General features: G+C 52.6%; 2 protein-coding genes across 7 annotated transcripts in view; one reads left to right on the top strand and one right to left on the bottom strand.

Moving 5' to 3' along the window:
• Fam53b (family with sequence similarity 53, member B) overlaps positions 1-9,414 on the top strand; it is a 102,343-nt gene extending 92,929 nt beyond the window's left edge. For 5 of the 6 annotated variants that reach the window (XM_087561006.1, XM_087560992.1, XM_087561004.1 and 2 more), the window contains one exon: positions 5,481-9,414. In XM_087561006.1, coding sequence (XP_087417132.1) covers positions 5,481-5,852 — 372 coding nt within the window. In that variant the 3' untranslated portion in view covers positions 5,853-9,414. The remainder of the gene's footprint in view (positions 1-5,480) is intronic. The other variant, NM_001107556.1, reaches the window with a different exon arrangement.
• A 5,476-nt stretch (positions 9,415-14,890) lies between these two features.
• Positions 14,891-21,185, bottom strand: part of Lhpp (phospholysine phosphohistidine inorganic pyrophosphate phosphatase) — a 91,161-nt gene continuing 84,866 nt past the window's right edge. Inside the window, exon 7 of the mRNA NM_001009706.1 lies at positions 14,891-15,804. Coding sequence (NP_001009706.1) covers positions 15,708-15,804 — 97 coding nt within the window. The 3' untranslated portion in view covers positions 14,891-15,707. The remainder of the gene's footprint in view (positions 15,805-21,185) is intronic.

Here is a 21,185-nt window from a genome sequence, read left to right as displayed (position 1 = left end):
CCTGTGCTTGTGTAGCAAGCATTTTAGTGGCTGGGCCATCTCCCAGTCCTTAAAAAGAGATGCGAGCATGGCAGACTTGAAGAGTGGTGGTTGTGGAGGGACTGTACACTTTCTGTCCAGGAGAAAGCAAGCTTGCCCCTGGTGAATATAGCCTGTCACTTTCAGATATCCTCATGCGGCGTCTGTGCGTAGAACACCCTGGTTGCTCAAGGGGTGCTGTCTCCAGCAGCCATGGCTTCCTGGAAGACTCAAGGTGACTCAGGCCCAGCAGCAGCATCTGCTCAGGGCCTGACATTACTGCTCTGGACAGAACAAAAGCACTGGGGAGTAAATGCGTGACAGGCCCAGGGGTCACACATGTCTAATCTTGAGCACCATGTTTCAGTTTCAAGGAGCAGAACTTGAGTTGGGGACTAAGCAGGTGGTTGGTGGAGGGAGGCTTTTGAAGAAACCAGGTGGAGGGCAGGGGAGCCTGGCAAGACCAGGAAAGACCACGTGGAGAGGCAACACAGGAGTTGGGCTTCTGCCCCGGCCCAGGTAGCACGGCTAGCACTTCAGATGCCATTCCACTGGTTTGCAGGATAATACCTCTTCCACCTGTGACAGTCCATCTTGAGCTGGTGTCGCCTCTGTAAGGAAGCTGTCTTCCAGGCCTCCTAGCCCCCAGCCATTCTGAAAGGGGCAGCTGTAAGCAGGCAGCAGCCAAGCAAGCATTTGCTTTTGTGGGCCAAGCGACTGTTAGGTGAGACATCAGCAGACACCCTCAGCCCCAGTTTGCCTCATTGCCTTTGCATTCCTTAAAGTAGCCCAGTGAAATGTCTGGATGAAGATCAACAGTGCATTTCCCAGGTGAGGAGCCAGGAAGCAATGCCGTGAGGCAACAGAGAAGCCCAGATCCTGTGGCTGTAGAATCTGGGTGGCCTGTCCTCCTCCTCTGAGGCCCACAACAGGGTGAGAAGGATGCTGTGCCATCTGTTCTTAGGCGTACACCCCCCCACCCCCACACCAGCTGGCCTCTCTGTGTCCCCAGATGCCCACTTCTGAGTATGAGGGACAGGGCTTATGAGCTTGGGCCCTTGGCACCCAGGCAGCATTCCCTGGGGTGGGCGGGAGCTTTGCTGTCACCTGCTATGCTCAGGCTTCTGTGTCACTGCTGAGGAAACAGATGGTTGAGTCCCTTAGAAGATCTTTCTGGGGTCCTGTCACCATGCTTGGCATGTTAGCTATAGCACCTGGGGAAGAGAACAAGCTGATCCAGCACAAGGCCTTGGTAGGGCAGTCACCCTGTCCAGGCAGCAGGGCAGAGGGTATGTTGACTTGATATGCTTCCCTTGGGGGATTAGGTTTCAACTTATACCAGGAAAGCAAGGACCCAGGAGCAAGCCACCTTTATCTCTCTGCTCAGCCCAGAGCCTCCTACCGAGAGGGAAGACGTCTCAATATGTCCGTGTACCAAAAGGTCCTGCACCTGGAGGAAGATCCCTCAGTATTTTCCAGTAAGCCCAAGGAAGCTGGGGCTGGGGCTGAGCTAGAGATCCAGGCTAGAGCAACAGTGTGTGGTCAGTGGCCTCTGCTGTGACTGACTAAAGCTAACGTCGGCTTGGTTTGATAGAAAAGTGCCCTGGGAACAGCTTTGTTCTCTAATCCCTCTTGTGGACTCTAAGAGTGGGTACACTGTCTCTGGTCATTAGCTTAGGGCCATAAGGACAGTTCCCACTGAGCCTGTTGGCTGAGCAGGTCTTCTCAGTGGGCCTCAAGAGCAAAAGTTGTTGGGTGAAGCAGAGTAAGTCCTAGAGTACCAATTTCAGCGTGGAGCGATGTACTCATGTGGCCCTTTGAACTTCACCACTCTGTGCTGCCCCCAGACCTTTGAGGTACACAGGCCTCCAGGATATGGACAGGCCTGTGCAGCGTGCGTTTGTCATGGGAACAGTGTGAACTGCCTGGAGAGGGTGGGCCTGAGCATGGGTGAACTCCATGTGGAACTGCCTGAGTGTCTTACCAGGGATGGGCCGAGACTCTGGACAGCAGTCTCACTGCCCCACCGTGGCGAGCACAGCGTTCCCTGGCAGGTGGGGCGTGACACCGGATGGGACGTTAAGCGGTGGTTCTCATTTTTCACTTTGGCCAAATGACTGAATTCTGAGTCATCAAAGCTTTCCAAGTGAAACTGGCTTTGCAGGCAGGGGACAGATAGATGACTCTGAGGAATACTGGGGGTTTTCTGTGGTGGTCTGTGGTTTGTCTGGGACAAAATGCATCACCTAGACCTCAGCTTCCCACCCTGCTATGAAGAAAGAAAGTCTCATCATAGACTCTTGGGGGAGGAATGGCCCCAGGATGATCTTGGCCACCCATATTTAACAGACAGACCAACATTCAGGGGTTGAGGTAGCTTCCCTGAAGCCATGATGCCATACGAGGCTGACCCTGCTTCTGAAATGGCCAAGTGACCTTGGTATTTTTAGGTCCAGCAAATGGGTCCCGGCACTCTGCTGTGTGCTATGTCACACGCTTAACATAACTGCTAGTGTTTTCACTGTAGCAGGAGGCCCCTACAGCCAGTAACTTAGGAACAACAGAGTGGACACTAAAGAGGCTACGCCTGCTGGGGACTGCTTCCTCACAGATGGCGCCCTCTCCTTGTGATTCTTACATGACAAAGGGGGAGATGTGGTTCCTCACCCTTACACATCAACCCTCAACTCACTGGGAGCTCCAACCCATGACCTAAGCACCCACCAATGACCCCATTTCTTGATTCTTTAGACACTGACATGGATTTAGATTACACAGTCTGACCACATATGCTGTTACGTTGGCCACAGAATTGAGACCCATCAGCTACCCCTTAGGTCATCGGCTGGGCAAAACCAAGGTGAGGCAGGATGACTCCAGCAAGATAAGGAGGAGAACACAGCCCTAGAGCACCAGGGAGGGAGCTTTTCTTTTGGGATCTGTCCCAGGCCCCAGCCCTTGTTCGCTTTACAGCTCACAGAGAACAATGAGGCGTGTTCTGGCATCTGGCACAGTGGATAGATGTGATAGTCAAGTGCTGTTGGCATCACCCAACCAGAACAGTCAGAAAGCACTTGGGACCCTCAGGTGCTAACTAGACATTGCTGTTGACACTTACATGCCTGTTCAGGCAAAAAGATGCAGTACTTAGCCAGGGACGCAGGAGAGGGGGTTGAGCTCTGTGAACTCCTGAGTCCTTGACTAGTTCTTGGCCTCACCCCTAGGCTGCCTCTACCCTCGCAGCTTGGCCCAGCAAAGCATTGCCATCCTGAGCCATCTTTCTTGTGCCATGATGTCTCACTCAGCTCAGGTCAGTGGCCTGGAAGGCAGAAGGGATCTCTGAGGTGTGCCCAAGCATTGCCATGGCAATGAAGGAATGCATCCTGTGACAGGGGGTTTACTCCAGACAGCAAATCCCAGCACCAACAGGGTCTTACAGCTGGCTGGGTGGGATGGTGGTGGGGGTGGAGGGTCTCCTGGCCTGGGCCTGCTCAACCTTCTTTCCTGAAACCCAGAGCTGAGCTCCTCAGCACTTTAGCCTATTTCTTTCTCTCTTATTTATTTTTTGATATTTATTTATTAGACATTGTGGGTGTGTGTCTTTGCAGTGGTAAACTTGTGGAAGTCAGAGAACAACTTTGGGGGCGTCAGTTCTCTAGGAATTGAACTTAGGTCATCAGGCTTGGTGCATGTGTTTTTATCCACTGAGCCATCTTGTTGGCCCCTCCTTTCTTTGTTAATTGAAAGTTCCCAAGAAAAGTGAATGCGTCAGGACAGGGTCTTTTGTGGAGTGTCAGGAACAGTGCGTGTGCCTGTGACAGGCACAGCCGCCTTTCCCTAGAGAGAGCACCTTTCATCTTCTGTCTATTGAGCCTGTTTTAATAGCATGTTTGCTGTGGCAGCCAGCAGACATCTTTATTTCAAAGTGACACACAGACACTTTGGCCTTTGAAAGGATTGGGGCCCGTGGGACAGATCTGTGCCTTTCATTGGCAGGTGAGAGGCAGCAAGTTCTGTTAAGTTCCTGTGCACGGGGAGAAGCCAGAGCCTGCTCCTCTTTCTCCAGTTGCTACAGTGCCTTTGAGGGAAGTCAAGCTGGCCACGAGTGCCCCTGGCTCCCACAGCCCGTGTCCACGTCTGATTAGGAGCCCCACATTTGAACTGTGTTGTGGAATCTATGGTTTGATGGCACCACTGTACTGTGTCAGGCCTGACACTCTGGTCAGTGGCTTAAGACAGTATTGGCTTCAATGTTGCCTTCAGTTATACCTGGTGCCTCACCAGGGGGAAGCTCTCGTGCAGCCGCACTTCCTCTCTCTGCAGCTGTTACTATAACATCTCTTTCCCATGAGGCCACTGAGACACCCCCAGCTGCTGAGGCTAGAAGCAGTCAGAGTCTGCTGACTCTCCTCCTGCTGGAGATCAGTGGGGGTCAGAAGTACTGCCCTCCAGATACCTGCTTCTTCAGGTTCAGAAGGAACTCAGAACTCAGATCAAACCAGATCCCTGGATGATTCTGATAATACTCAATTAAGACATCAGATAAAGATTTCCAACGCCCCCTCCCTGCCCTGCCCCACCTCACTCTGGTCAGAGGAAGTGGGTAGGGGTTATGGCCACAGTGTAGCCTGGTGCTGATTCCATCTAACTTGGCCCCCTTCTTGTAAGAAATGTGATACTGTGTCAGTGAGCACACTACCACCCGAGTCTGAGTCTCTTGTCTGAAAGGACATGTGGAATCTGGGTCACTCACTGGTTTTAGTTAATACAGTGTGGCTATGGGTGTTCATGTGGGGCTGGGGATGTAGTTCAGGCAGAGGGCGGAGTTAGCACATAGAAGGCTCTGGACGTCCAGACTCTAATACCAAGAGAAAAGTCTTGTATCTGTTCTTCACACACACCTTAAGCTGTCTTCTCAGACTCAGTCAAAAATTTGGATTAAAAAAAAAATTCAGGAGAGTCTGGAGAGAAGGCTCAGCGGTTAAGAGCATTGACTGCTCTTCAAGAGGTCCTGGGTTCAATTCCCAGCAACCACATGGTGGCTCACAACCCTCTGTAATGGGATCTGATGCCCTCCTCTGGTGTGTCTGAAGACAGCTATAATGTATTCATGTACATAAAATAAACAAGGTGTCTGATCTAAGGCTATTTCATTCCAGATGCCCCTTGTCTGAGATTGGTTTAGGACCTACTCCCTCTTCAGTGTCACATCCTAATTTAAGATTTCACCAATCGAGTCTGAGGTCTACCCATCTCACCACGGCTGCCCACAAGTGGGCCTCATCACATTCTTGCCTTTTATGTAGAGACTGGCTACAGGTTGTGTTCAGTGGCTACAGGTACTTCATGAACCGTTCTCAGAGCTGGTGGTCTTGCTACAGCCTAACGGATTAACTACGAACTTCGAGTGGCTTTGTAGGGTGTGCGGCCCCTTCACTGACCACTGTATCTCTTCTCCACAGAACTGTCAGACCTTCAGCAGCCTCAGTTGCCTGAACATGGGGGTGGACGAGCACAGCTCTCAGAGCCCCTTTGCCCTCGTCAGCAGTACCCGATCCTGGACCGCATTGCTCTCAGCCTCCAGCCCAGGGGGCAGGACTCCCGCTGGGACCCCAGTTCCTGAGCCTGTTCCGGAGCCTGTCCCCCACTCCTTTGATGACCAGTTTACGGGCCAGGAGGACCTATCCTGTGATGAGTCAGATGGCTGCAGTCTGGATGAGGATTGCTGCAGGAAGGGGGAGCCGGCCACAGCCTGGCGGGACAGGGGAGCCTGCAGGAACAGCCTCTGCTCTCTGGACGGCGAGCTGGACATTGAGCAGATAGAGAACAACTGAGGGCCATGGCCATGGTCTGGGGAGGAGGCTTTCCTCTAGGCACTCCAGAGGGGCTCCTGGCTCCTGGGTCTGGCAAAAGCTCCCCGAAAAAGGAGCCCAGCCATTTTCCAAGGAACCAGCCAGCACCCTGCAGTGCCCAAATTTGTGAAGGCAACTTGGCTACACCTCACAGGCAGCAGCTGGCCTCCCACCAGTTCCATGGAACTACTGTAGCCTAAAAACAGGTTTTCGGTTTGGTCTCCTCCTCTTTGCTCCTTATGGAGTGCTGGGTAGCCACTCTCCAGCAGGGCTGGGCCAGCTGCATCCTTCAAGCAGGGTGCTAGGGACCTGAGCACCCTTATAGCCCCGCTCAGGTTCCTCCTGAGGAGTTACCCAAAGCCTCCTTTATTTAGTTTACTCCGTGCCTTCTCTCCCAGGTCTCCCTGGCCCAGGCTTGGAAAGGTTCGGGAGACACCTCTTGTAGTGACAGCAGACCGTGTGGCCTTAATCCATTTGGGGCACTGGCAGGGATTCTGGGATAATCCATGTCCCATTTTTCGGGATCAGGGGATAGGTTAGGGATGACCAGAAGCCATCCATACTGGGTAGGCATTCAGTGGTTGTGTTGACTGAAAGGTGGGCCTGTCAGCTCTCCCACGGCACCAAGAATCACCCACATCTCTGCCACCTCAGGGGCTGCCTTGGCAAGGCTGGCATTGGTAGCCTTCCTACTGTCTCCAGTCCCTGAGTGCTGAGCTCAGTGGATTCAGTTATGTATAGAGATGTCAGTGACAAGATGACCTCTTCATAGTGTCCTCAGGATCTACAGGCAGGTGCAGGAGTCTTGGCCCTGTGTACATTCCTGGGCAGAGGGGTGTCTGCTGCATGCTTGCCGGCTAGCCACTCTGCAGGCTTCCCTCTGTAGCAGTCATGTTGGGGGCCTGGAAGCCTCCGCTGCATTCCTGGCACATGGTTGCTTGTTCACAGACACTGCTGGCTTTAATGAAAGCATACCGCCATTGGCTTCAAGACACCCCATCCCACCCCCCAGTCCACTGATGTGAGCCCAGCCCTGAGGCTCTCCTCTGCAGGCCCAGCCACAGCATGGCTTGAATCACACTCCTGCGTGCAGCTCCTCACTCCCAGCGTAATTCCCAGAGGGCATCCATTCAGGCAGCTCCCTCAGTCCTCCCTGCAGACATGCTACAGGGCTCTGCACTTTGGGACTCTGGCTTTTAGCAAACTTGGCATCTTCTGCAGACAATAGCAAGTGGGCTGGCTTACACAAGTGGCTTGTTTTCCCATACGGCTAAAAGTAACTGGTGCATTCTCTTGGGTTCTCGGACATGTGATCTAGGCACGTTTGTAGTTGCTCTGCTGTGCCTACCCTCGAGGTTTCATCCTCTGCTGGCTGAGCCCAAATGGTTGTTACCTTTCTCCTAAAGACCTCAGTGGGAATCCTTTGTTTAAACTTTAATTTGTCTATTCACCAGAAGAACAGAGGCTCAAGTTCTGATGTATAGGCAACATTTCTTTAAAATCAGACCCAAAGGTACAGAAAGCCCCGCACTCCAATAACCCCAGGTCAGGTAGCCTGGTGAGTACATGTGGTGGTGGTAGGGGGTCCAGATGGCCTAGGGGGCACTAAAAAGGCAAAGTAGAAAGCTAGTGAATGCATGACATAGAACCCTGCCGGGTGGGTCACAGAGGGAGGTAGTTAAGAGGGTGTGGGGTGTATACACCAGTGCCCTGTTCCCCAGAGAGCCCACAGTGGATGATTTTGTTATCTGAAATAACTTCATCATGCTTAAAGCCATCCCCAAGGAAAAGAGAGGCTGGGCCCTGTCCCCTGGTCTGCTTCACATAGCCTGCTAAGGCCAAAGCATAGGCCGGTTGCCAGCTGCCTCCCCTGGGGACTGGGGCCAGGGGCTCCTGGTGGCAGGTGTGTGTCCTAAGGCTGTTGCGTGGATGACTTAATCTTAGACTAGGTCCCTTGAGCCTGGTGGCTGAAGGACAAACAGGAACTTGCTGAGTGACAGCTTATCTTTCCTTCCTGCCTCTAGGAGACTGTTCCCCTGGGCAGAAATGTTCCAAACCTGGGGTAGGCATTGGCCCTTTCTAACTTCCTCAGGCTTCTCTTGACTGCCCCTGTCTGGCTAAGGCCTCAGCCCAAGCCCCCAGCAAAAGCAGCCAGAAAAGATGGCGGTAGCTTTTCTGTCCAGTGTGTTCATTTGCTGATGTTCTTTTCATCAAGCAAAGCAGATTTTGTCTAAAAGGTTTCTAGTCACTATTAGCAGTCACGTGACCCAGACAAGACCCACTCATGGACCCCACTCACTGGCCCCTCACCTCTCGTCTTGGATATCCTAGAGGAAGGTTCACCTGAGAGGTCGCCCTGGCTCCCATATACTCGGCACCACAGGCAGCAGGCAGACTGGCTTGCCTCACTGGGATCCCTGGCTTCAGTGCAGGCAACAGCAAATGCCATCCCCTCGAGAGGCTGAGGGTGGGCTTGTTCGCTCACTCGTCCAGGCAGCCTGAAGGTCCAGAGCATCCACCGAAGCCAACTGGGACCCAACAGGGCCTCTGAGCACATGACTCCCGGTCACTCCAGAGGCCGCCACCGACACAGTTGCTGGGAACCTGACCTGAGTTCAGGGCAGCAGCCTAGACAGTTTACATGACTGCCCACTCTTGCCTTACTCATGCGTGGTGAAGGTAAAAGCTGGCCAGCACCTCGGCCTCCAGTAGGCCTGTAACTTGCTCTGCCCACACATGCAGATGCATATTCTCAGAAAGCCTTACTTTAAAAAATTTTTTTTTTCTTTTTGTAGCAGGGAAGTTTTCTAAATTTGTATGCAGGAAGAAAAGTTAAATAAAAGAAAGGTCCACATTAAACAGGAAATGCCCCCACCCCAATTTCTAGATGAGTCTCCTATGCAGATCAATGGCCATACTTTTTTATGGGTTCATTCAATGTCCACAGCAGTTAGAACTCACCCCTGGATCCTGCACCCCATTTCCACTGATGTGGTTAAAATTACTTGAATGATGGCCACTTAAAAATATAAGCCAGGTGCCAGGGCTCAGGGACCCTCTGCCCATACAGCCCCTGATGCTGCTCCTTGCCATACCCATGCCACTGGTCCAGCCCCGCCCCGCCCCGCCCCACCCCGCCCCCCAGTGCTACCCTGAAGGAGGAAGGGAAAGATACTTTAAATTGCAGGCTGTTGGGGCTCTTTAGGCTAGGTAGGGTAGCCTGACAGTAGCATAGTCTCATTGGCAAATGAAGTGCGTTGTCAGTGTTGCGGGGGTGCCCAGGGGTCAGGGACAGATGGGCCTGCAGGCTGTGCTAGGGCCACGTGTGCTCAGCGGTACTGTTTCAGGCAGTGTGGTGAACGGAGGGTGCGGTGGTCAGGCCCCCACCAGGACGGCAGCCCATGCTGGGTCTTCTCACTAGCACCGCACACCACTGCCTGCCTTCCCCCACAGGCCGCGACTGTCTTGCACTACAGCCGCTCTAGTCTCAGGAATTTGCTTGTTACTTTTACTGTGTAAATAAAGCTTCCTGGTTCAACACCCAGCTGCCTGGGCATAGCTCTGTGCTTTTTGTTGGGTGCAGTGAACCAGCAGCCTCTCCTGGCCACTCTGTCCATGGGGGCGTTAGCTCTGGACTGAGAGAACTACAGGACAGACTTAATGTCCCCATGCCTCAGGGAGAGGACGAAGTGCTGGTTGGCCATGGGAGCAACTGCCGGAGAGGGCTGCCCATAGCCACAGCCGCCATCACAGGGAGCTGCAGAGAAGCCTGGAGACACCACACTGGCTTGGGGGGCATGCTGCGCTGTTATTTCCAAGGAAGCTGACCCGCTAAGAGACAGGCCACTTGAGAGGCCTGCAAGGCCTGGGCAGCCAACATCCTTCTTCATAGAGGATCCCTGGAGGCTATATATTTAGGCTGTCAGCTCAGGACCTCTGCCGCCATGGAGGAGGGCGGCACAGTTAGGAATTCTACAACACATAGTTGTACCCTTGGGATGGGTACTCAGTCCTGTGCTTCCCCTCCAAACCAGAGACATGAGTAACTAAAGCTCAGGAGAGGCACTGTGGTGTCTGCAGTCCTGAGGACTCCAGTGGAGAGGTACATTTAATTTGTCACCCAATGTTGGTCTCTATAATCTGGCCTTGGAATGTTCTCCCAGACCCTCTGCTGTGGCCAGAGCATCCTAATCTAGAAGTGACATCCTAGACTACTTTTCTGTTTTGCTTCTTTGGCAACAGATCCCTTGTCAAACAAAATGGCATGTGAATGTGTAACTTAAGAAGCAGGGAGGTGGTGGACAGAGAGATGGCACTGTCATTAAGAACCAGAGGACCCAGAGTCAATCCTCAGCGCCCAACACAGGAGCCATAAATCATCTGTAACTATAGTTCCAGGGGATCTGATGGCATCTGGGATCCAATGCATGTGGTACACTGACATATGCAGGCAGAACATCCACTGGAAGGAAGGAAGGAAGGAAGGAAGAAAGGAAGGAAGGAAGGAAGGAAGGAAGGAAAAGAAACAAAGAAAGGAAAGAAACAAAGAAACAAGTGTTCCAGAGTAACCCCAGTCAGCACTCAGGAGGCTGAAGCAGGAAGATTGTGTGTTAGCTTGGACTAAGTATCAGAATCCTGTCTCAAAACTCCCCCACAAGCCACCCTTTGAGGCTGGTGGTTGGGGGGTAGGGATAGCTTGTCTGGTAAAGGCCATCACATACACACTGGCACATACACACACCTCACCCATACACACAGCATACACATACCAGCAACCATATACACAGTTAAAATCAGGGCATGTGAGCGAGATCCCAGGCTGGCCATTTAGTCTTGCCAGGACACCAGTCCTCTGCCTTACATATACAGTAGGTAGTTCACAATAGCAGGACAGAGGGCAAGGAAAGCTGCCAAGCACAGTTCCGCTCCTTAGATTCCCAAAGGCAGGGGCACAAGAGTTCCCTAACCTGCACCTCCTACTCTCCAGCGGCACCAGCCTCATCCAATCCCTGCTCCAGCTCAAGTTGACAACATGCACAGGCCTCTGTCCTGATTCTGCCCTGCACTGCTGTGTCTCCTGCACCTTGAGGTTTGCTGAAACTAGGATCCTGCTCACAGCCAGGCTTGGGCTCACAGGCAGCAGCAGCACTCAGTGCCCTGTCATTGGACAGCAGCAGGCCTCAGCGTTCTGGAGTCCTTGAGGCCAGCTGGCTCATGGGTTCATCCATCTAGGGTGTTCCTAATCACTAAGCAGGCCCCCATCTGAACATGGGATGGTGAGGCCCCCATCTGAACAATGGATTTGTGTGAGAGCAGCGCTTTCCCAAAATGTGCATAGAAAAAAGCCCCGCTCCCAAATGCCCAACCTGGACAGTGACCAGACCTCCAAGTGGCTACTGGTTTCTTTTTAAACCTTTTGGTTGTATTTCCTATGTAATATTGTCCTATACCCCAAACTGCTCAGCCTATCTCTTATCCATGGACACTCGCACTGGCTTGGAAGGTGGGTCCCTGAGCACACGGCTGGCTCTTCCCGTTTTAAAGAGACCTGTAGGAGGCTTTCTTCCTGCCAGCTCCACCTGCTGAGGGTGTAAGAGAGTCTGAGGCAGATGGGTCCCGTGTGGTAATCCTACAGGCTGACTGCTAGGCAGCTGACAGATCAAGAGAAGGGAGGCTCTGCTGCTGGGCAGTGCTGTCACCCTGGGAAGCATCAAGGCAGGAGGCCATCGCCTCTAGAGGGGCAGGAATGGATCCTCTCTGGAGGGAGAGGCCAGCTGAGCACTGGATGATTGTAGCCCTGAAGTCACCACAGGCCACCTTCACAGGATTGCAGACAAGGCTGGATGGGGCATCTCAGACTCCAGCTTCAGAAAGAGCATAAGACACGGGCTAGATGTTGGGAGTCTCTACTCTGCCTTTTACTCCTGGACCTTGGATGAGTTTAAGGACCATTTCTCTGAGTTCACTCTGGTTCAGAGGACAACGTGGTCTCTGAGCAGACCAGACAGGATCTGCAGCCCACTCCTTGGCAGAAAGAGAAAACTCAGCTTATCTGGAGAAACCAGCCAAGGAGAGCCAGTTTGGTAACTTCTCAGGAAAAAAAAGGGGGGGGGGCGTGGGAGAACTACAATACCCATGGGGCACACTCATTAGCAAGCTCAGCCCACTGCAATGGCTCCAGTGGCCACACTCCCTCTGTTCTGAGCTGCTGTGGAACTGTACTAGAGCTTTCTGTACATCCAGCTAAGAGGCCAAGGGCCTTCCCTTGAAGATCAATGACACTGGTCAAACTGGTGGCCCCTCATCCTGATGCAGACATTCAGCCAGTTTCCTCCTTTGATAAACTAGAGGTCAGCCTGCCCACTAAGGCCCCACTGCTGTGTTCACAGTGCCAAAGGGAGTGTCACTGTCTAGGGATCTCAGGGGATCTCTGACTCCATCACATGTTCACAGTTGCATTAGCGTGTACACATGCGTGGAGGCCAGATGTCAACCTCAGCTTGGTCTTCAGACTATGCCTCTCTCTCTCCTCCCCCCACCCCGTGTGTGTGTGTGTGTGTGTGTGTGTGTGTGTGTGCGCGCGCGCGCGCGCGAGCACTCGCGCACACGCTCGTGTGTGGTGTGTTTGTGTTAGCCAGAGGTCAATGTCAGATGTCTTCCTCAATCTTTCTACCTTACGTTTTATTTTTCACTATATTTATTTGAGTGTGCATGCGTGTATGGGCCACAGCACTGGTGTGGAGATCAGAAAACAATTTACTTACAGGAGTCAATTCTCTCCTCCTGTCGTATGGGTCCCAGGCATCAAACTCAGGTTGTTAGGCTTGGTGGCAAATTCCTACTCACTGAGCCATCTGGCCTGTTATTTTTTGAGATAGTATTTTACTGAGCCTAGAGCTCACTGATTGGGCCAGGCTGGCTGGCCATCTAGCCCCCCAGGATCCTTCTGTCTCTACCTCCCTAGCACAGGGGTTACAACTACACACTGCAGAGGTTGGAGAGATGACTCAGCAGTTAAGAGCACTGGCTGCTCTTCTAGAAGACATGGGTTCAATTCCCAGCACCCACATGACAGCTCACAACTGCAACGCTAGTTTCAGGGCTTCTGACACCCTTACACACACATACATGTAGGCAAAACGCCAATGAATATTAATATATATATGTATATGTACATATATATATATAATAAATACATACTGATACACCCTTTGTTGTTCTGTTCTTGGTTTTCCGTTCTTTAGTTTCTGAGACAGGGTCTCTCAGAGTAGCCTTGGCTATTCTAGAACTATTCTAGAAGGAGAGAATAGCCCTCGAACTCACAGAGATCTGCCTGCTTCTGCCTCCCAAGTGCTTGGTGGTTCTAGGGGTCAATTCAGGCCTCATGGTCGAATAGCTAACAATTAACTGACTTAACTGGATTGCAGCTACTTCCTTTTCAGAGCGCTATCTCCCTGCCGACGTCTTTACCCACTGGGCTAATTCCATAGACAACTTCTTTTTATAAATTGTCGCCCAAGAGATTCATCAGTAGTGGCTTCTGGATCAGTTAGAGAAGAAGGAACAATATCAGCTATCCATTCATCAGATTCTAAAACCTGACACCTGCGGGGAGGGAGTACTGTCCCAGGGGACCCTTGGAGAAGGCCCTTAGTCTGGTCCCACCATGGACAGCATGGCTCACCATTGCCAGGCCTAGTGGGGACACTATGATTGCAGAGGGCTCTGTTGCCCTCAAAGCCATAAGTTGGAGTCGTGGTGTTGGGAGCTGGTAGGACATTTAAAATGTGGAAAGTCCTTAGATCAGCTGGGGAGGGTGTCCTCAAAAGGGCCATCCCCTGTCTTCCTGTCTCACCATGGAAGATACCATGAGGTCTTTATGAGACTTCAGTCAAGGCTGTACCCTCCAAACCTTCTCAACTGAACGATATAAAACCCACTCTTCTTTTTTTTCCCCCTTTCCATTTTTTGTTATCATTTTGTGACATTTTTGCCATGTAGCTGAAGCTGGCCTGGAATTTCTGACAATCTTCCTGTTTCTGAACCCTACATGCTAGAATCTCAAGCATGTGACCGCACCACCCTTAGCCTGCCTCTGCGATTTTGTTGTAGTAATGAAAACTCAGGGCTGGTTAGGGCTCAACTGGGAAAGGGGGCTTTGCCTTATCAGCTGAGTTTGATTCCCAGAAACGATGGAAAGGTAGAGAGAGCCAACTCGAACAAGCTGTTCCTCCGACTTCCACAAGTGTACCTATGGCATTACACACACACACACACACCACACACACACAGACACACACACACACACCACACACACACACACACCACACACACACAAACACACCACACACACACACACACACACCGCACACACACACACACACGCACACAAACACATACACACCACACCACACACACACACACACAACAAACATACAAATACCACACACACACACATAAATAAATACACACACCACACACACACACATATTACAAACATACACACAAACACCACATGCACACAGACACACATAAATACATACACACACATACACACACATACACACAGACACATACTGATAAACAGAACTTAAAATTGTATCTTTATAATGAATGAATGGAGGAGGTGGTGCTAGTGTTTGTCCTCTGTCTTCTTCCACTGGAGATGAAGAAATTCTCCTTGACCACTATCAGACTCCGTTGCTTGCTTGCTTGGTTTCTTTCTTTCTCTATTTTTTTCCCAGATGGGGTTCTCAGTGTAGGACTCCCTTTGTGGACCAGGCTAGCCTTGAACTTAGAGACCCACCTGCTTCTGCCACTTGAGTGCTGGGATTAAAGCCATGTGCCACCACACCCTGCCAGTCTCCATTTCTTAATTTCTTAAAGGGGTCAGAGCAGGGGAGAAGATCTGTAGCCTTGCCCCTCTACTGTTCAGTGGCATCAGAATCTAAGACCCTGTTTGGGGCCTGCATTCTCTCTACCCACTCTGGACCCTTAGTAACAGAGGCTGAGTCAAAGGGGACTGTTGAGGCCAAGTTTATTGAGCCATTAGGTCGCTCTGTGCACTGGAAACAACATATTCAAGTCTGTCCATCCGGACTCTAAGGTGCTTTCTGTGCCTGCACCCTTGACTGTAGAGGTGGGCACTTCTGCTCTATGGGAGGCTGATCTTCAGTTTCCTGAGAGCTGCCCCAGCCTGTGTCTGGGTAACTCAGGGGAACAGGAAGAACAGTGGGCTGGCATTGGTTCCTAGGACAGGGGTAGGGGGCAGAGTCTGATCAGTCACTCTGACTGAAGCCAGATAGGGCTGTGGGTGGTGGGCAGGCTGGCTCAGCTCTGGGTTTTCTGTAGGTCCCTCACATCAGAGAGTTCAATGAGGAGTCAATGCATGATCCAATTGAATGGTGCCAATTAAAGGACCAAGTGCCAAAGGTGGCTAAAGGAGTTTAGAGACTCAGACAGTCTCAGAGGGACCTGTCAGCCTGAGGGTTTTATTTTCTGGAGGTCTAACGGGTCTCTTCCTGAATGTCACTATGGGAAACATGGCATGTGCCAGGGAGGGGAGCAGGCCATAAAGGCAGGGAACAAACCTCTGCCCAGACTCTAGGGAGGGAGGAATGTTAACAGGGAGTCAGTAGAGGGAGGCTGAGGAAGGGGATGGCTGGCTCTGGCCCAGGGACAAGCATCCTAGAACTTCCAGCACCTGCCCAGTGCAGTGGGCAAGGGTCAGGATCGGCAAAGCCTTGGGTAGCCTGGGGTCTGGAATATGTAGGAAGAGGGTGCAGCGATGGAGTACGGGAGCTGTGGGTGCCCTCGTCCACTGTCTCGGAAGGCCGGTCACTTGTCCATGTGCTGCAGCAGCAGGTCCACGGCTTCTGCAAGGTTGTCCACGTACCCATCTGCCCTCACTTCTGGATGGTGCTCATCGCCAGGCCTGGAGGACAGGACCACAGGTTAGTCTAGCAGGATATCAGTCCATCTTGCTATTACTGTGTACCAGAGCCCGGGCAACACTATAAAGAAGAGGCATTTCTGTAGTTCCAACTTTAGTCCTACATTAGGCCTCAGAGAGAGAGAGCGTAAGGACAGCGCGTGGTGCAAGAGTGACTCAGGGCTCAGGCTTAAACTTCAGGGACTCACTGCTAAGCAGGTTCTCCTGCTTGCTGTCCACAAGAACCACCCGCAAACTGAGCGTGGTGTGCACTCGGGAGGCAGAAGCAGGCAGATCTCTGTGAGTTTGAGGTCAGCCTGGTCTACAGAGTGAGTTCCAGGACAGCCAGGGCAACAAAGAGAAACCCTGTCTTGAAAAGGAGGAGGAGAAGGAAGAGAAAGAAGAGGAAAAAGAGGAAGAGGAGGAGGGAGAGGAGAGTGAGGAAGAAGAGGAAGAGGAAGAGAAGGAACGTCCCCAAACACTGCTGAGAACAGTAACTCAGTGTCCTTCCCCTGGATACCAAACCATTCAAGGTTTCAACAACTCCCATATGGTCACCTCGGGAACCAAGCCTCTGTCACAGAGCCCTTAGGGGACAAACCACACTCAAACCTTAGCAGCCAGTGACCCTATAATATCCTCCTAAAGCCACTGCCAGTTGGCTCCAATGAAGCTACCTTCCAGCATGTAGGCTGGCTTGACTCTGAGGAACCTCCATGTTCTCTGCACTGTGTGGTTCCTGCTGAGGCCTCCTGTGCAGTCCCACTGAGGCACACAGACACCCCCTGTCAGCCACTCCACAGCACTCTGTGACAGAGTAACTGTTGGTCTTGGCTCCATCTGCCTCTAGCCAAAGTGTGAGCCAAGGAGAGCACCCTGCTTAGCAACTGGGGTGCTGGCCTGGTACATGAGCTCTGCGGGGAATGACTAGGGTACTAGGGGAATGACTGCGGGAATCAGAACTCCCTCTTCCCCGATGCTCTGGGGGCACCATGCACTGTTCAGTTCTTTGCGGCCACTGCTGCTGTTAGGGGCACCAAGGGCTCTTGGCAAAGTCATTCTTTGGCTGGGATGTTGAAGATCAGGACTGCGTCTAACCCTTCACCCATTAGTAGCCGTACCTGCAGTCTGACTAGGACAATACACTCTTGAGGCCAGGGCCAAAGCCCAGACAGTGCCTGTGACTCCCTCGAGGAGGCCGAGTCCTGAATTCAGAATGGGCTCTAAGCAGACAGCAAGATTGGGGAGGTAAGGCAGGCTCATCTTCACAGTCCTCTGAAGATGTGGGGGACAGGGCTGGGAGCCCAAGTCTGGTCTTAGCCACCAGAAAGCCCTTTTCCACTCCCCCCCCCCCCCGGGCTTCATGGAGCTACATTAAGCAGTCAACCAGGGTGTGGCAGGAAGAGGGCCAGTCTCTGCAACCCTCCCACTGCGGAGGGACAAGCTGCTGGAATTACCTCAGGCCTGACTCACACTTCCTAGGAACTATATCTACCCGCCATATTATTGCCCTCCTCAAAACTTCGCCCCGCCTGATGGAAGTGATTCCATTGACTGGCAACATAGACTGGATTCTGACAACTGTACAACGACTGGCATGAAGGGAAGAGGCCTCCCTCCATCTGCTAAGGCCCTGGGCTAGAAAGGACCAGGGGGACATCTTCCCACAGGGAAGGGTGATAGGAGTAGCCTAGCTCCACATTCACAGGTGGGGCCTGCGCTGGAAAGATAGGAAACAGCCTGGCTGAGGGCATGACAGGTAGCCAGAAGGTCAGGGAGTCTGTTAGAGGATCCAAGGCGTCAGGCAGCTTTCACCATCATCCTGGGGATGACGCAGGATGTCTGTCTGTGGCTGCCTTGGGTCCTGGCTGGAAGTGGGGCAGAAGTGCCTTTGCCAGGTTCACCTGGGTACTGTTCAGAGTCTGGGGTCTGAGGGCTTACTTGGGAGAGGCATTCCTCCCGAACGCCTTCTCTGCCCTGCATAGCAGTCCATGGTAGGTCTCACAAAAGCTGCAAGATCAGGTGGGCTTCCACCAGCATGGCTGCCATCCTGTCCTCTGGTGGAATCCTCACAAGAGAAAAGGGGTGTTTTCTGCCCAGGCCAGACAGGTTCCTTCCATCTTGCCCTGACCCTCCACTGGATCACCTTCAGTCCAGTCCCCTTCCCTCTCTCCGACAGTCTGTACGTTCCCCTGAAATGCTCACCTGCTCTGGCCTCTCCCTTGCATAAACTGCTGACTGTCCCAAATGCCCACAGCCTAGACCCTCAGCACAGCAGAGCTCCAGCCTAGACCCCTCCACCTGACAGCCACCAGCTTGAGACTATCACACCTAGAAGCCATTGTTCATGCTCAGCTTTAGAAACCACCCACCCTTCCTTCCTTCCTTCCTTCCTTCCTTCCTTCCTTCCTTCCTTCCTGCCTGCCTGCCTGCCTGCCTGCCTGCCTGCCTGCCTTCCTTCCTTCCTCCCTCCCTCCCTTCCTCCCTCCCTCCCTCCCTTCCTTCTTTCCTCCCTTCCTTCCCTTCCTTCCTTTGACATTCTCATTTGGTAGCCCAGACTACCTTGAACTCACAGCAATCCTCCTGCATCATCTCTTAACAACCATGCCTTTTAGAATGCTCCTAAAACTTGCTCCACGGGAACTCCTACATACCCTTCATGAAGGCCTCCACTCATCAGTCCCTACTTCTGACTGATTGTGCTACACAGAGCCTGTCTCCTGTCCCACTGTGGTTGGACAACACCCTGCTTCACCTGCCAATGATGGCAGGTGCTGGAGTGCTTCCTAGAAGGAGGGGATAAGTTTCTTGCCCTGCGTTCCCCGGTGCAGGGTTGGCCCTCAGCAGCACCCAGCAAGTGTCACCCAGTGAATGAACAAAGGGCTTGGGAGACTGGGTGCTGCCTGTCATTAGCTATTCCTCCCCCACATGCCCTGGGAGCTTAGTGCAGGGAGCAACTGAGTAATGGCAGAAACAAGGCGGTTCTGTGCACACAGCCCACGGCCAGTGTCACAGGGATGGGCTTTGTACTCAGTAAAAGAAAATGGCACAGGAACCCAAGCAAAGAAGCTCATAAAGGACCATCTCCTACCACTTCCACCTCCGGGCCACAGATGGCAGGACCTCTTCCAGGGCAGCTCTGCCAGGGTGCCCCCTCCTGCTTTCTCCCAGTCACTGCCTGCTCCCCAAGAACAGGGTAGGACAGGGCTCTCATGACTATGGGAGGGGGCATGCATTCTTGTCCACCCCTGGTGGCTGAGGCCAGGTCCTGAGGTGCCCAGAGAAAGAACATTCAGTGAACTGGGAACTACCACGGGGTGGCGATGCCAACTTCAGACCACACTGACGCAGCCGGAGGGACAGAGGGTATCGCTTCAGGGGCCAGATGCAAAGGGCACTTTTACATTTGAGAGTGGGTGGAGTGGGAATCTGAACTACCCGGGGAGCCTGGACACCAGAGCACAGCTCCTGCAACGGCTGGGAGGACGGCACTGGGAGATCTGCCTCCTCTGGTCTATCAATTCAAGCCTATTGGGGTCACCCTCCACAGCATGCATTCAAAACAAAGGGTTCCTGCTGTCTGGCTGCTGGCTGCTGGCTTACAACACACATGGTCAAGACAGTTTCCTGGGTTGCAGAGGAGAAGACAAGAAGCCTGTGCTGTCAGGGGCCTGAGGGTCAGTGATCTCCCGTGATGTAGCTGGGTGAGTGGCATTGGACACCATCTCAGGCATATCCTCCTATCCCTCCCTCTGTGTTCTGTCATAACACTAGGTTCTGGAGGTGGGTAAGAGAAGAGTGTTCCTGGAGTTGGGGCTTGCCTGCCCTGTCCCTTGGGGAAAACCCTGGGTCATACTGATAACAAGCAAACTTAAGCAGACATCCTTCCCACGGAGCCCGTGTCCTTGTTTAACCAAGGCCTTTCTGGAACTTGTACTCAAGGTCTGGTGTAGCTCAGTGACATACAAAGGATTTATTCCTGTCACAGCCCTTGAAGAGCTGGGCCTGCCCGGCGCCCTTAGTTCATGGAACGTCTTAACCTCATGTGCCTGCACACACTCTTGGACCCCTCAGCCTGAAGCCTGTATCTCCATCCATGTTTCTACCTGACACCAGCTGAAACCATCATGGACGAGGCTTCATCAGGATTCTTCATTGGTCTGGAACAATCTGAAGGTTGACCATATGTCAAGCATCAGGGCCATCACCCAAGCTCCAACCAGAGAGGCTGGTCAATGGCAGGCCTGAAAGAGTCCTCAAGAGGCCCCTACTGAGGTGTCTTAGTTGATGTTCTATTGCTGTGGAGAGACACCATGACTAAGCCGCACATAAAAGAAAGAAAGCACTTTAGTGGGGGCTTCCTTTAGTTTCAGGTTAGTCTGTAATCATCATGGTGGATACTATGGCGGCAGGCACGCAGGCATGGTGCTAACCATTAGCTGAGAGCTTACATCTATCTATCTTATTGGCAAGATGGAGGTGGGGGAGGGTGCAGGGGGGCTGGCCTGAGCTTTTGAAACCCCACCCCCAGGGACACATCTCTTCCAACAAGGCCACGCCTTCTAATCCTTCCTAAACAGTCCACCTACAGAGAACCAGACATTTAAATAAGTAAGTCAATGGGGGCCATTCTCATTCAAACCACATAGGACATATGGCTCCTTGGCCACTAACGGGAGTGGAAACATCTTCTATGGCTGGTACCTCCTTTGCAGTCAGAGTTCCGATCAACACAGGTGACCAAAAAGTTCATCTCTTAGCTGCCCAACAGAGCAAGAATGTGGCAGGGTCTGGCCCAATGTCTTGCCAATGCTCTGCTAGTTAGCTCTGCAGTGGGAGCACCCTTTCCCCAGACACCCCAGCAGAAGTGGAGTACATCTGAAAATGCCATACACCGTGAGAGCCAACCAGCCTGAACCCCAACCCCTGCACTTCTCCATGGAAGTGAGGGGGCTGAGGAGGAGGGCAGAGCTCCTAGCTGGCCTTCTGTACAGTGGTCAGGAGCCCTGACTCCCAGCACTATCCAGATGAGCTCCAATACTGTCATGCCCCAGCTCCATCCCCTTCCCAGGGCTGCAGCTGGCTGTTCTCACTTGTACTCCAACCCTACCAGGGCAAAAACCTGTCAGCAAGTCAGCAGAGCTAAGAGTCGGGTGGAGACCTGTGCCCACAACTAAGACACACCCTCTGTGCATGTGGGCAGCATATGTTGGAAGCTGGGTATGCAGCCCAGAGGCAGGAGTCATGTTGCCTGTTCTAGACCCATGGCTCCCTGAGGTCCCTGGTGGTCTCAGCTCCATCTACAGCTGAAGACCTATGGTGGGGTTAGGGCTCATCTAACTAAACTCCCCTGAGACAGACAGTGTCTCAAGAACCTGGAGCCC

This window comes from Rattus norvegicus, chromosome 1 (assembly GCF_021556685.1).
Source record: "Rattus norvegicus strain SHRSP/BbbUtx chromosome 1, alternate assembly SHRSP_T2T, whole genome shotgun sequence".
Lineage (NCBI taxonomy): Eukaryota > Metazoa > Chordata > Mammalia > Rodentia > Muridae > Rattus > Rattus norvegicus.
This window is presented reverse-complemented; position numbering and strand designations above follow the sequence as displayed.